Source organism: Chiloscyllium plagiosum, chromosome 16, assembly GCF_004010195.1.
Source record: "Chiloscyllium plagiosum isolate BGI_BamShark_2017 chromosome 16, ASM401019v2, whole genome shotgun sequence".
Classification (NCBI taxonomy): Eukaryota; Metazoa; Chordata; class Chondrichthyes; order Orectolobiformes; family Hemiscylliidae; genus Chiloscyllium; species Chiloscyllium plagiosum.
This window is the reverse complement of record NC_057725.1, coordinates 31,193,904-31,209,668: the sequence shown is the minus strand read 5'-3', so window position 1 is coordinate 31,209,668 and position 15,765 is coordinate 31,193,904. Positions and strand designations below refer to the sequence as shown.

Sequence of the window (15,765 nt, the reverse complement as noted above, 5' to 3'; positions counted from 1 at the left end):
AACTCTGCAAGTTCAAATTCAACTCACAAAATGTGTGTGCATGTGGGTCTTTGTGTGTCTCTGTGTTGGGGGCTGTGGGTGTGAGAGTGAGTGTATATGTGTGTGTAGTGAGTGTAGAGTGTCTTAAGTCTATGGGGGTGTGTGTGTGTGTGTGTGTGTGTGTGTGTCATGTGACTCAGCCAACATTGTCTATCTTATACGGTGGAGGCAAGGATGCCCTGAGGCATGGTATATTGGGGAAACCGAGCAAAAGCTATGGCAACGGATGAATGGGCACCGCACAATAATCAACAGACAGGAGTGTTCCCTCCCAGTTGGGGAACACCTCAGCGGTCCAGGACATTTGACCTCGGACCTTCGGGTGACCATCCTCCAAGTAGGACTTTGGCATAGGCAGCAGCGAAAACTGGCCAAGCAGAGGCTGATAGCTAAGTTCCATACCCTTAGGGAGGGCCTCAACCAGGACCTTGGGTTCATGTCACACTACAGGTGACCACCATTGCACTATACACACACACAAACACTCCTACTCCTATGCACACCCACACTCCACACTCCCACATGCATCCTCTCAGAGACTCAGACCACTCTACACTCATGCACACACTCTCTCTTACATTCACAATCCCCAACCCAGACAGACAGACACACACACAAAGACCCACATACACACATATATTTTGTGGGGTGAATTTGTACTTGCAGAGTTACATTGTACTTTGCTCAAAAACTGCATGAATACATCTAAAACTCTGTTATCTCACTTTATCTAAACATCATGGCATAGACAGAGAGCACGGGGGCTAACACCAATTGTTACAGTTAACCTGAGAATGCAACTTTTAAAAAAAGGTTTTGTGATTTACACATGAAAAAAGTGAAACTATCATGGTATTCGAACAGATGAAAGACTCAACAATTACAATTTCAGTTACATCACACTGTAAATTCTTGCTATATATTCTGTGCTTTACAATTGTGTCCTCCACAACCACCTGATGAAGGAGCGGCGCTCCGAAAGCTAGTGTGCTTCCAATTAAACCTGTTGGACTATAACCTGGTGTTGTGTGATTTTTAACTCCATTTATCTAATTTACTTCAGATCTAAAATTACAAACCAATGTGACAAGTAAAACTTGAAAATGACGCAACTTGACTTGTTTTGCATACATGAAATATGTTAACTTACTACAATCAGCCCCATGATGCTTCTTTGCAAGAAATCACATTTACGAGACAAATACATGACTCGGTCAATTTCTTTTACATTTTAAAAAAAAAAATCACTTGTATTATTTAGATTCTAATACAAATGACAGCATGGAAAGGAACTTTTGCAGAGTAACTTTTATTCTATAAAAATCAGATGATAATGCAAATTCAATCTGATGTAATATGGTCAACTTTTATAAATCCTGATAACACGTCAAAAAGTAAAGCCAGGAAGTAACTGAAAGGTTATACAGTAGCCTGATAATATCAATGTACAGATATAATTTCCATTATGACAACCCTAACTGTCTCTATTTCAGATATTAGAGATTATAAATATCAATTTTTATTAATAAAATGCCAATTAAATTCTGATTACTTCCTTTCCAAAAATGTAAATTTGTCAAAAGAACAACAACAAAAATGACAAATGTAGCTAAGGTATTGCTTTTAACTGAAAATATTGCCATAATTGCTACTTTTCCGTGTCCCAATATTATAAGCCACCATGAAATCGATTCATGATACAAAACCAAACAGATTGTAGCCCTGATCCATAATAGGAAATTAGAAATTAGGAGCGGGAGTAGGCAATTCAGCCTTTCAAGCCCACTCCACCATTTAACATAATCATGGCTGATCTTATCCTGCTCTCAACCCCACTTTCCTGCTGGTTCCCTGTAGCCCTTTATCTCATTTATCTTCAGAAACATGTATTTTTTTAAATCTGTTGATTGGGGCAGAGTTCCACAGATCCACAGAAGTAGTTTCTCCTTATCTTAGTTTTGAATCTACCTCCTCTTACTCTACATCTATGACTTCTTGTTCAAGACAGTGCAATGAGGGGAATGTCTGTTCAACATCCACCTTATCAATCCAGTTAAATATTTTATATACCTCAATCAGATCCCCTCTCATTTTTCTGAATTCCAGTGAGTACAAGTCCAAACATGTCTCCAATGACAACCCTCATCCCTGGAATCTACCTCATGAACTGCCTCTGAATTGCTTCCAGTGTCACATCCTTCCTTAAGTAAGGACGCCAAAATTGGACAAGATTTCAGGGTTGGTCTCACCAAAACCTTAATATAATTGTAAGGATGCTTCTTTACTGTTACAAACTAGTAATTTTGAAATAAATGCCAGGATTCCATTTGCTCCTCTTATTATACTCTAAACAGAGCAATCTCTGTTGTCTGGAGTTCGATAATCTGAATTTTGGATTATCCAAACAAGATCAAGGTCCTGATGTTTGGGTAAACTGTGACAACGACAAAGCCGGAGACCTGAGGGCGCAAAAATCTCCTGTTCCACCTTAAGTTGTATCACTTAAGTACGAGACTCTATTTGAAATAAGATCCTCTGTTGTAACATAATAGCTATATTTTACATAAAAGCTTAAATAAGAGAACTTACTAATCAAGAGAAGCTGGATCTGGGCCCACAGTATGCCTGTAGCAAGGGGAATGCATGACACCATCGGTCACCAGAGGAACTGCAACCTGGTCTCACACCCGCACCCCACGGCCCTCAGATCAGTTATCCGAACAAAATACTCCCTGTCTGTGTCGTTTGGATAATTGGGGTTGTTCGCTTTCTGTGGTTCATGCACAAAGACACCCAGATCCCTCTGCACTGACACACTTTGAATCTACTTTCCATTTAAATAATAATTTGTCCTTTTATTTTTCTGGCCAAAATGGATAATGTCGCAGTTATCCACATTAAACTCCATCTGCCAGATTCTGGCACACTCTACAAGCCTATCAATATCCACCTGTAAACTCTGTCTCCTCATCACAGCCTGCTTTCCCAATTATTTTAGTATGATCCATGAATTTTGCTATTAAACGCTGTTCCTGTTTGCAGATCATTTACATAGATTGTAAATAATTGAGGTCCAAGAACTGTACCTTGCAGCACCCAATTAGCTACAGTTTGCCATCCAGAGAAGAACCCATTCTTCTGTCAGACAGTCAATCCTCTATCCAAGCCAATACGCGACCCTTAACCTCCGCAGGTCTAACCTTTTGGATAAGTCATTTATGTGGTGCCTTGTCAAATGTTGCACTGGCATCAGGAACACAGGGATTGCTTGACCTAAATGAATAGAAGTTCACCTACAAGCAAGGTCACAGTTTCAAGATATGAGTTGGACCATTTAGAACAGAGATAAGGAAACATTTCTTAGAGAGCTGTCAACTTGTGAAATTTGCTCCCACAGAGGGGTCTAGAGGCCTGGACACTGCATACTTTCAAGGAAAAGGTTAATCAATTTTTAGATATTAAAGGCATCAAAAGGTATGGAGAGTAAGTTGGAATATGACATTGAGATAGAAAATCAACCACAATCATATTGAATAACAGAACAGGCCTGATAGAAAGTAGGCAGAAGTAAGCCATCTGTCCATGTTTCTATATCATTCATTTTACACCATTCTGATAATATGAATTAATGACATTGGAAAATTTGACTAAAACAGCAATTAATCTCTATTAATTAATCCACACAGACTCAGACATGAGGAGAGGAAATCCTCAGTGACTGGAAAGTTTTATGAAAGATAGATGTAAAGTTGCCTATTCTGCCCAAGAGCACAGCACTCATTGTAGGAGATGAGGCACTAAATTTACACATACGGTTGTTAGTGGAGCCTGGATCTGCCAATATCTCTGTTGGTTTTCCCAATAAAACAGTTCATTAATGGATATTAAATTTGTGTACATGCAGCAAGAAACCCAAACAGCCAAGCCATAGAATTTCACCCTAGCACACATTTTTGCTTTTGTATTGATGCTTACTTCATGTTCAACTTGAGTAACTTAGAACTATTACAGTTATCAAATACAGTTTCCAGATGGAAGGGCAAATTAACGTAATTAACAATTTCAATAGCATCTGTTTCTCATGAAGCTTCAACTCTTCACCATCGCCTTTTGAAGGATTGTTTTGAACTAGTTATCATTCAGCAACTTTCTAGTAGTTCTCCAGTGCAAAACTAAAGGAGTGCTGTACTTTTGGACTGCCTTTTTAAGTAGAGAAGATTAAAGGAGGTCCCATCAAACCCTTTGGTGGACATGAAAGTTCCAATAGCACTTTTGTAAAGTACAGGGGACCTCTCTCCCATCTTGGCCAATATTCATCCCTTAATCAATATCACTAGAACTGATGGTCATTATCTCATTGTTGTTGGTGAGAAGTGGCCGATAACAAGTTGATATTTCATTTATCGCACTACTGAATTGGAGAAATGCAGAAATCTGAAGAATAGCAGCAGATACAAAGATAAAGCAGGGTAAGGCCACAGAGAAATGTGAATATGCGGGTGAGAAGTTTAAAATAGAGGTGTCATGAGGTTCGTACAATGCATAAATTATCACACACACTGAGCATACAAGCAACAGTAGCAGCTTTCTCACTAACACAATCAATGTTAAGAAAAGTCACCAAGTGAAAAAGATCCTGCTCTCCACGTTGTCTCACATGGTAATAGAGACAATCACGTCTTCAAAGCCACGTGCCTGTGTAAAACTGCACAAGGAATATCTTTCACACCAGTAGTTTTTACAAACTAATTTTCACAACTACATTGGGAGAAAGAAAATAAATAGGCTTTCCAAATAAACTGGGGTAATCAAGGGTCTGAACATTTGCTCCCAAGTTGGGTGCACAAAATCCAGAAAATTCCTAATCTAGTGCATTCACATCAGAAGAAACAAAAGCAAGCTGCTACATTTTTGTTGAGGAGAGGAAGGCATTCTTGAGTTGAGCACAATAACCCAGAAACAGTTCAGAGGCTGACTCCTCTCCTCTGATAGAAAGTAGGCAGGAGTAAGCCATTTGTTCATGTTTCTATGAGGCAGCTGTTTTAAAGACCGACTTCAGTGCTCTGAGACTTGGACCCAATATAAACAGTTAGACCTGCTAGTCTTCAATCTATCATACCACCTCACCAATCCCCACTTCCCATACACCTCTCCATCAGGCCAACTCAAACTCCTTTATTCACCTTTAATTGTCTCTCGTTGCATCCATACCAATCCACAGTGATCTACCCATGTCCCCTACCTACACATGGCACCTCCCATCCTCCAGAAGAATACATTCCAGCACCCCCATCCCACGCTCCTTATAACTTCTCAGCAGACTTCATACCAACTCATATCAACCTCAGTCATCACATAGCTCCTTAATGTTATTATGCCAATTTATTCCATTGTCCCTCTTCTGACAATTCACCCACTATGCTACATGGGTAAAGCTCAGGAGCCTCCCCTCATCCCTATTCCCTTATAGCCTCAGACCAACTCATGCCCTGCCAGCCAATACTTTTTTAAAAAAAATTCACTCACAGGATGTCACTCCATGTATCAGGCCATGACTTTTCAGATTGTATTGGGAATACAATTTGGCTGCTGCTGATGATCCACAGTGCCTATGAATGTCCATTCTTCAGTTGCTAAATCTATTCAAAGTCTATCCATTTAGCACTATGATAGTGCCACAAAACTCAGTGGAGGATATACTCAATGTGAAGATAAGATTTTGTCTCCACAAGGACTGTTTGGTGGTCTCTCTTACCAATACTGTCATGAATGTGAATTTTGGGGTATGTTAGTAAGTTTGCAGATGACACCAAAATTGGAGGTATAATGGACAGCGAAGAAGGTTACCTTAAAGTACAACAAGATCATGATCAGATAGGCCAATGGGCCGAGGAGAGGCAGATAGATTTTAATTTAGATAAGTGTAAAGTGCTGCATTTTGGAAATCAGGGCAGGACTTACACACTTAATGATAAGGTCCTGGGAGTGTTGCTGAACAAAGAGACCTTGGAGTGCAGGGTATGATATGCTTGTCTTTATTGGATAATGCATTTGAGTTTGGAGTTGGTAATTCATGTTGCGGCTATTGGTTAGGCTACTATTGGAATACTGCGTGCAATTCTGGTTTCCCTGCTATTGGAAGGATGTTATGAAACTTAAAAGAATTAAGAAAAGATTTACAAGAATATTGCCAGGGTTGGAGGGTTAGAGCTGTACAGACAGGCTGAACAGCCTGAGGCTATTTTCACTTAAGCATCGGAGGCTGAGGAATGACCTTGTAGAGATTTTATAAAATCATGAGCGGCATGGATAGGGTAATTAGACAAGGTCTTTTCCCAGGGTGGGGAAATTCAAAACTAGAGAGCATAGGTTTAAGGTGAGAGTGGAAAGATTTAATTTAATTAGATTGGATGGTGTCAAGCTTCTAGAGTGTTGTTGGAGCTGCACCCATCTAACTTTGGGGTGGGGCAAGGGTAACTTGATAATTAGCATTCAAGGTTTTCTTGCCCATGTCTTACCTGATTCCAATGCACTTCATCAAAGGCTGATGGCTCCTAAGGAAGCTCCCTCCCAAATCTACACCACCTCCTCGGATAGTGATGATGTCATCTGGGATTTTGTGTGTAAGATATAAATCTATGACTTTGGCTATGTCAGGCCGTTGCTTGACTGTCTGAGATATATTTCCATTAGCCCTAAATGTTGGTAAGGAGGACATTGTAGGATCAACCAGGCTGTGTTTGTCATTGTAGTCTCTGGGGTCTTCATCAACTCACCATTATCCACCATGGATAACCCTAAATGGGCTTGCTGTGAGAAAATAAAGTTTCAAGTATCTACTGGACACTTTGATATATATAATACAAACTCGCATTGCTATAGTGGATTCAATACATTTAAATCAACAGTGAAAATATTATCTAGAATTATAGGCAGTACATGTGGCTCTGGGGTCTCAGTGTCATTTTGGCTAAGGCATGTGTCTACCCAATTCTGCAAAATCCAGAAAAGCAGTCAAACAAATTGAAATCTCAAGCTGACTTTTACCAGCACTCAATGCTTCCAATATCAATGCCAGTCAATGTATTGGTTAGCTTGGTAAAACTTAGTCTTTTTTCAGAATGTTAGTGAACTTCAATTGAAAACATTATTTTAGATTTATACAATTGTTTTTCCTATTTGCAATGCCACAAAAGACTTACTTACAAAAAAGTTGTATTATTTTCTTGACTTAAGCTATGGACCAACAGTTTTGATTAAAGATCAATTATACAGCAACAGTATCTATTAATAAAAGTATACGGTTGTTTTATCAACATATAATTTGTCATTTTCAAAGTTTTATACACAAACACTAAATATTTACAGTTATAAATATGTTTGTACTCAAATTAAACAGGCAAACAAATTCAGTTTTATTTGAAAGAAAAATGGAACAGGAACAGTATGCCTTTCACAATCAACAGATGTCTTAAAGCACTTTACAGCTAAGGAAGTGCATGTATCAAGTGTAATGTAGGAACTAGAGCAACCAAACTGCAAGCTCTCACAAACAGCAAAGCAATAAAAGGGTCAAAAAGTGTTTTTGTGATGTTGACTGGAAGATGAATATTGGCCTCAGAACACAAGGAATTTCTTCAAACTAGTATAATTATATCTGCTGGGAAGGGCACTTGAGGCCTAGGTTTATAGTATCATCTAAAAGATGGCATAACTGGCAATCAATACTTCATCAGATAGTAAACCTTGAATTTTGTGCTCAAGTCTTAGGCTCAGCCTTTGGATATGAGCTAGCTACAAATGGAGCCACAGGGATACACAATGGATTAGGTATGGATGCATCCCCACTGCATCATATTGGAGAAGCCCTCAACACTGACCATTAGTATTATCTCTCAATGGCATGTTACCAGAATCTCCCAATAACAGGCTTGTAGTGAGAATAATTGAACGGAAAGCATAGAATCACTCCTCATCCCCATTTTGAATTGTGATTAAACAGATAGTATGAATATTCATTTATGATTTGCTCTGTACTGAATGCTCCTTTTGGTCTGGTCAGAGGCTTTTTCTCCCTTCCATAATGTTCATTTTCAGGAAATGGTCATTTTAATCAGCAATGTGTCTAAAAGTGCTGATGCACTGCCTCTATTAACCTGCCTGAGTGAGGAAATTGGTTGTTCATAAGTCAGTACATGCTCCACTTATTGAATTATAACAGTGATTAGACTTCAATGCCTCAAAATTATTTAATTGGTTACAAAGCATTTTCTGACAGCCCCAAGTCATGAAAGGTACTTTTAAAGTACACTTTCTTTCTTTGTAATGTCAATTTACTCAAAACTATAATTTTGAGGATTACCAATGATATATGACTTAGAACATGAACAGATAAAACATGCAGCGTATTAAAACTGGATTTGGCTTTGACTGTTATTCCTTGTCTTTTTACAACATATTGAACTTACATACGTCTATAACATATCATAAGGTATTTAGAGCTCTATGGTTAAAAATGCCTCCAGCACACAATTTCCCCATTTTTCAATGAAACACTGTCTTTTATTCTCTTTTCCATTCTCTGCTGTACGGATTCTGTGATTATAGGGACCTACAGACTACTCCCACCAGTGTCTCCTACCTCTTATTTCTTACCCTCACCCATGTGAATGCTACATCTTCTGATCCAAAATAATTTCTTGCTATTGACCTTATTTCAGATCATGCTAGCAAAGCGCTCCCACTATCCTTTGCTTTCTGTCTGTCTTTTTGAAAAGTCAAGTCATAGCTCTAAATGTTCAGTTTTCAGCTTTGATCTCCTTGTAACCATGTCTCCAAAATTACTGTAGATCATACCCATTAACCTTTATTCATCTATATGATGCGCATTAAAGAAAAGAGCCATTAATTTTACCTTTTTACTATTTGCCCTCCTTTGATCCTAAGTGCTTTTTCTTGACATTGTACAATCTGTCCCTTCCATCCTGCTTTGGTTATTGAATAGCTGCTTTGCAATAATGCCATATCCTTTTGGTTTGTAAGCTTACACAACTCTTGCCAGAACCTTCCTCCATTCTATTTAATTTAAAGCCCTGTCTACAGCAGTAGTTATTTGATTCCCTGGGACACTGATCCCAGCATGTTTCAAGTACAGACCACCCAACCAGGTCAGCTCCTTGTACCCTAGTAAGGTGCCAGTGCTCCAAGAATTGAAACTCATTCCTCCCACACCAATTCTGGAGTCACATATTTGACTCCTTGATTTTATTTATCCTGTGGCAGTTTGCTCATGACTCAGGCAGTAATTATGAGATTATTATCTTGGTGGTTCTGCTTTTTAGTTTAGCTCCTAATTGTTCAAATCCAGAGGAGAACCTCCTTTCCATGGTCATTAGTACTGACGTGGACAACAATAAGTGGATCCCTTCCCACTGATTACAAGTTCTTCTCCAACCCTGAAGAGATGTCCTTAATCCTGGCACAGGGCAGGCAACACAGCCTTCGGGACTCATGATCATACCTGTGGAGAACAGTATCCATTCCACAAATTCTACTTTCCCTTACCCCTACTATGTTTCTATTTGTCCCCCCACTAGAATGGCTTCCTGGTCAGTTTGCTCATCCTCCCTGCAAGCGCCCACACAACTTGTAAGACTTCATGATTGGTCAATTACAGGGGCCTGTGGATTTTCAAATATTACCTCTGGGTTCCCATAGCTGCCTCATCTACTGTTGCACTCTCCTGTTCCTTATCAGGGACCAAATTTGAATGACCTAATCTGAGGGTTGTGACCACTTACTGGAGCAGCATTCAAGTAGCTTTCCCCTTTCCTGATTTGGTGGAACATTTGCAATTCATACTCCAGTTCCTCAAATTGCAAAAACCTATTATATGTTTGCCCTGAATAATTTTAGGGTCCAGAAATACCCAAATGTAGTAGCAACAATACATCGCTCATTCTGCCATAGCTTCATTTACTAGTAATTACTCTAGTATCTCCTGTCTTTTCATCTTTTTACACTGGTATTAATCATATATTTAACAAGTATGTTCACCTCTCACTCTGGAGACTTTATTACTTGGAGTAAACCTAACTTAATGTATCTCTTTTACTCTGTGCATTGAGCTCCCATGTTGAACCAAATTCATAGAAATACTTACTCAGGTAGAATTTTTTACCATCACTGTATCCCACTCCTTCTGGTTAATTCAGAGCTGTAGCAATGTATCATAGATTGCAACATTGTGGCTGCTGAGCTGCCTCTCCTCTAATCTGCAAATATCTCGCAAAGCAGACAACTGTATCTAATTGCTGCCACTAGACAGATATGACCCGGTATCCTACTAATCACTGATGCAAAACTGCCCACTTTTGGAGCTGTCAGTGAGACTCCTCCCACCACTACAAAATTCTTGGCCTCTCGCTCTCTTAACTTGCTCAAGCTCAAGAGTTTTAGATCTTTACACTCCCTCAATTCTGCCCTGTTGGACATCTCGGATTTCAACCTTTCCACTATTGATGGTTGTGCTTCCAGTAAAATCCCAAGATCTGGAATTCACTCCTTAATCCTTTCCAACCCTCCCTTTTCCTCTATGATGCTTCTTAAAACCTACCACTCCAAATCAAGCTTTTAGAAAGCTGTTCTCACATCTACTGCGGATTTTTAAAAAATTGCTTTTGCACTTAAGAACCTTGAGACATCTTACTAAATTACGTGAGTCATCTGAATACAAGATGCTATAATATATGCTAGGAAGAGCATGCTACAAATACCAAATCTGAACCAAACAATCAAATCCTGATGACCCAGGGCTATGGAGTAGATTGGCAGAATGCTGAACAGATTTACATGAATGATGATTATAATCCAAATCATTACTCACTTTAGTCTACCAGGATATCCCTTTTTCAATCCCTTGCCAAGAATTGAAAGGCTGGAGAATCTGGAAATTTTCTCTTTAGAGATAAGATGTCCCTCCTTCTAAATTCCATTGAGTACAGACCCAGATTCCTGAACCGCTCTTCATATGACAAGCCCTGCATTCCCAGGATCATTTCTGTGAACTTCCTCTGGACTCCCTCCAAGGCCTGCTCATATGTCCTTAGGTACAGAGCCCAAAACTACACACAATAGGCCAAATGCGCTCTAACCAAGCTTTATACAGCCTCTCTACTCTTGTATCCTAGTCCTCTCAAAATGAATGCTAACATTGTCTTCTTAATTGTCAACTGAACCTGAATGTTAACCTTAACAGAATTCTTTACGGGGATTTCAAAGTCACTTCCAAAGCCTTTCCCCATTTGGAAAACAGTCTACACCTCTATTCTTCCTACCAAAATGTATAACCTCACACTATCCCATTACATTCCATCTACCACTTCTTTGACCGCTTCTAGCCTCCAAGTCCTAACGCAGCATCCCCGATTCTCCAACACTATCTGTTTCTTTACCTATCTTTGTATCATCTGCAAACTTAGCAACAATGTCCTCAGTTCCTTCATCCAAATTGTTAATACTGTTTTACAACTGAGTGCATGGCTGACCTCATTGAGTAGTGTTTGCAGTTTTGGACTCTTCATTTTGGAGCTGGTTAGTAGAAAAGCCTGCTAACAACAAGCTGCCCACTCGAGTCTCCTGTTTCTAAAAAAAACTGTTTGATGAATTTGTGAAACGTGATTGCTCTTCTGAAAGAACTACACAATATCTTATTCGAGTGTCAACTAAGACACCAGAGACATCCATGTATGATTAGTATCATAACCACAAGTGCAAACCATAACATTGGCACACTCCAAAACGTTTTGTAACTTGTCTTATATGTTCAAAAATATTCACACTTGGACAGAAAGTGCTTTTCTTTTTAAAATGTGTATATGTGTTTTTAGTTATTTATAAGTGGTAACCGTTACATTTTCATATGATAAAAATTACAATTTAAACAACTTTGAATTATAATTGTCATTCTTGTAAATCTGTTCAAACACTCTACCAATCATCTCCATAGCCCTGGGTCATCAGGATTTGATTGTTTCATTCAGATTTAGTATTTGTTTTATAATAAATTGATAGTTTTATATTTATGAAAGAAACCTGGTTGGTCGATCTTTTCTTTCTAAATCTAAAACAGAGAAATAATATGATCAGCCAAATCAAGACTTGGTTAAAATATTTTTGAACTTATGCGGTGATCCAGGGAGCAGTGAGACTACAAAACAAAACACTGCATGACTCCCATCTTAGTCATAGCAACTGGCATAGACTAGTTGAGTTGAATGTCCTGTGTCTGTGCTGTAAAGTTCAAAGTGATTTTTTAAGGAATGAGAAATAAACTGACATTTCATAACAATTTATGACCTTTGCCTATTATGATGATTCATACCGGACTCGAAACGTTAATGGTTTCTGTCTCCACAGATTCTGCCAGATTTGCTGAGTATCTCCAACATTCTGTGTTTGTTTCAGATTTCCAGCATATGCACTATTTTACCTTCATAGTATTTTTGTCTGTTATATTTTATATTCTTGTAAATGACGATGCACCCATCACATTTGTTGTTGAAGTTGTACAGTACAATGTCTCGTATAATGAAAGCAGAAAACAATGAGGCACATTCGCTCCATGTTCTTGGAACTGTGCAGTTATGTAGAGCCACATTTGGTTAGGGAATGATTTGAGTTCTCGTGCTTTCTAAGATCTTTGTTGCTTTGACTATTTAAAGTTAAATTTCATTTTCTATTTGAAGTATAATTTGTCTATTAAAACATATGATTCAGAATCAATGTAAAATATATAAGTTACTAAAAGTGAAATGTTGATGGTAATTTGTGTTTTTGAAGTTCATTTTATTTTGGTTTTCAGTTCTCCCACAGACATCTTAATACAAAATCATATTTTGACCTTACTGAATAACCATTCTTGCAGTTATCAACCTACATGCAGCCTGCCAAACAACTGAACATGATATTCGCCTCCAAAGCTACCTTGGATACGAGAGCTGGCATTGTTTCAATTTTTAGCTTAAAAATGTGTTGCTGGAAAAGCGCAGCAGGTCAGGCAGCATCAAAGGAACAGGAGAATCGACGTTTCGGGCATAAGCCTTTCTTCATGCTCATGCCTGAAACGTCGATTCTCCTGTTCCTTTGATGCTGCCAGACCTGCTGTGCTTTTCCAGCAACACATTTTTAACCTCTGATCTCCAGCATCTGCAGTCCTCACTTTCTCCCAATTGTTTCAATTTTAAAAACATAACAATTTTAAGTTCCTCCCTATCTATTAACCTCATCCAAATTTCGAAGCCTTTGAAATCTTTCAACATCTCCAATTCTAAAAATTTCCATTTCTTTTCCACTATTTGCAGCTATGCCTTCAGCAGCCATGGTCCTAACTTCTGGAAAGCCCTCCTTAAATCTCTTTACCTTTCTGTCCTCCTTGAAGAGACACCTTAAAATCTATTTCTTTGATCCATCTTTTGGTCACCTCTCGCATACCTCATTATTTTGTATCAAATTTTGTTTGATATCACCTGTAAAATACTTGGGGAATTTAAAATTGCAATACAAATCCAAGATATTGTTTTTGTTATGTGGTAAATAGCAAAGAATTAGAGCTACACAGAGCAGCACGTGCTCCAACAAGGCTGCTGCATCTGTAGGCCATTGATTAGAATTTCACTCCCATGTCCTTAATAGCTTTCTTATTCATTGAAGTCACTAATTCCATTTTTAAAAACTTGTAATTCACCTGAACGATGGAGACACAGAACTTCCTCTATGTAAAGAGCTTTTTCTTATTTTCCCTTTAATTAATTTGCAACAAAACCATAGAGCAATATTGCAGGGGGAGGTCATTCAGCCTTATATACCTGTGGGGGCTTTTTGAAAGAAAAGGAGTTACCCAGATAATCCCACTCCCCTGCCCTTTCTCCACAGGCTTGCAATTTTTTAATATCAGTTTTCTGTTAAAACTTACTGTTAAATTTAGTTTCCACCACCCTTTTAGGTAATGCATTCCAAATCACAACATCTCACTGCACAATATTTATTTTCCTTCAAGTAAGTAGCCTCTTGTTTATTTGCCAATTATCTTAAGTCCATGTCCTCTCGTTACCAACATCATCACTCTCTACCACTGGAAATAATTTCTCCTGATCTTCTCATCAAATCATTGATTTTGAAGATCTATATTATATCTTTCCTCTGAGGTAATCATTTTCAATTTATTCTACACAACTTATAGTTTTGGGCCAGTGATTCTAGCAGCTGGTTTCATTCATGATACATGTTTGAATGCATACATTTCTACTAGTAGACATTATAAATAGTGCAAGGAGATTACATTGGGAAGGGCCAAGCGTTTTATTTGGCGGAGGTCCATGCATTTATAACCTTGTGGGCCAATTTAAATCTAATGGATTTAATTATATTTGAAGTTGTCCACACAGATAGAATTGGTGTTCTAGCTCATCAATGAGTCAACAGTACTATGAACCTCTGGGACCCCAAGAAATTCAGAACAAGCCAACAATGGTAAGAGTAATAAAAAGATGGGGTACTGGGCTAACTGTCGGATACTTGGTAGTGTGGATGAGCAGAGGGATCTTGGTGTCCATGTACACAAATCTTTGAAAGTTGCCACCCAGGTAAACAGTGCGGTGAAGAAGGCATATGCGTACTGGCTTTTATTGGTAGAGGAATGGAGTCCCGGAGTACTGAGGTCATCTTGCAGTTGTATAAGACTCTGGTGCAGCCGCATCTGGAGTATTGTGTGCAGTTTTGGTCGCCATACTATAGGAAAGACATACTTAATCTGGAAAGAGTCCAAAGAAGATTTACAGGGATGTTGCCAGGACTGGTAGGCCTTAGTTATAGGGAGAGGTCAGCCAGGATAGGACTTTATTCCTTGGAACATAGGAGAATGAGGGTGACCTCATTGAGGTGTGTAAAATCATGAGAGGCATAGATAGGTGAATACATATAGACTTTTTCCCAGGGATGAGTAATTGAAAACTAGAGGGCATAGGTTTAAGGTGAGAGGGGAAAGACTTAAGAAGGACCTGAGGGGCAACTTCTTCATGGAGAGAGTGGTGTGTACATGGAATGGGCTGCCAGAGAAAGTGGTTGAGGAAGGTATAACAGCAACATTTTAAAAACATTTGAATAGGTACATGGATGGAAAGGGCTTAGAGGGTTATGGTCCAAATGCGGGTAATTGGAATTAGCCGAGTTGGCACCCTGGTCAGCATGGACCAGATTGGGCCGAAGGGCCTGTTTCCATGCTGTATTGCTCTATGACTCTCCACAACCTCTCCCCTTGCCTGATGCGTGGTGACCCTCAGGTTAAACCAGCACCGGCCATCTCTCTGTCATGGGAGACTGGGAATATCACTATCTACTTCAAAGTGAAGTTCCAGTACCAACAGCACATTCATTTCCAAGTGCTCCAGCTCTTTCCCCCTCTGGAAAAGGGATAGCGAGTTTGAGAAATATTTGTAAAAGAATGGAACTAGACTAGTTTAACATGTTAGATAAGTTTATCCTGCGTTGCAAGCTCTGGTAATGGAAAGTAGACAAGGAGGTCAAACTGGCACATCAAAGATCCACAGCTCCTGGTGAATGGTTTCATGGTGCAGAGGGATTGGGCAGAGGAGGAATACACAAAGAATAAGGAGCTGGAAATGTGTTGCTGGAAAAGCGCAGCAGGTCAGGCAGCATCCAGGGAACAGG

General features: G+C 39.0%; 1 protein-coding gene across 1 annotated transcript in view; it reads right to left on the bottom strand.

The window, feature by feature from the left end:
* Positions 1 to 13,419, bottom strand: part of lrrc56 (leucine rich repeat containing 56) — a 126,199-nt gene extending 112,780 nt beyond the window's left edge. Inside the window, exon 1 of the mRNA XM_043706406.1 lies at positions 13,321 to 13,419. Coding sequence (XP_043562341.1) covers positions 13,321 to 13,419 — 99 coding nt within the window. The remainder of the gene's footprint in view (positions 1 to 13,320) is intronic.
* Positions 13,420 to 15,765: the final 2,346 nt, after the last annotated feature.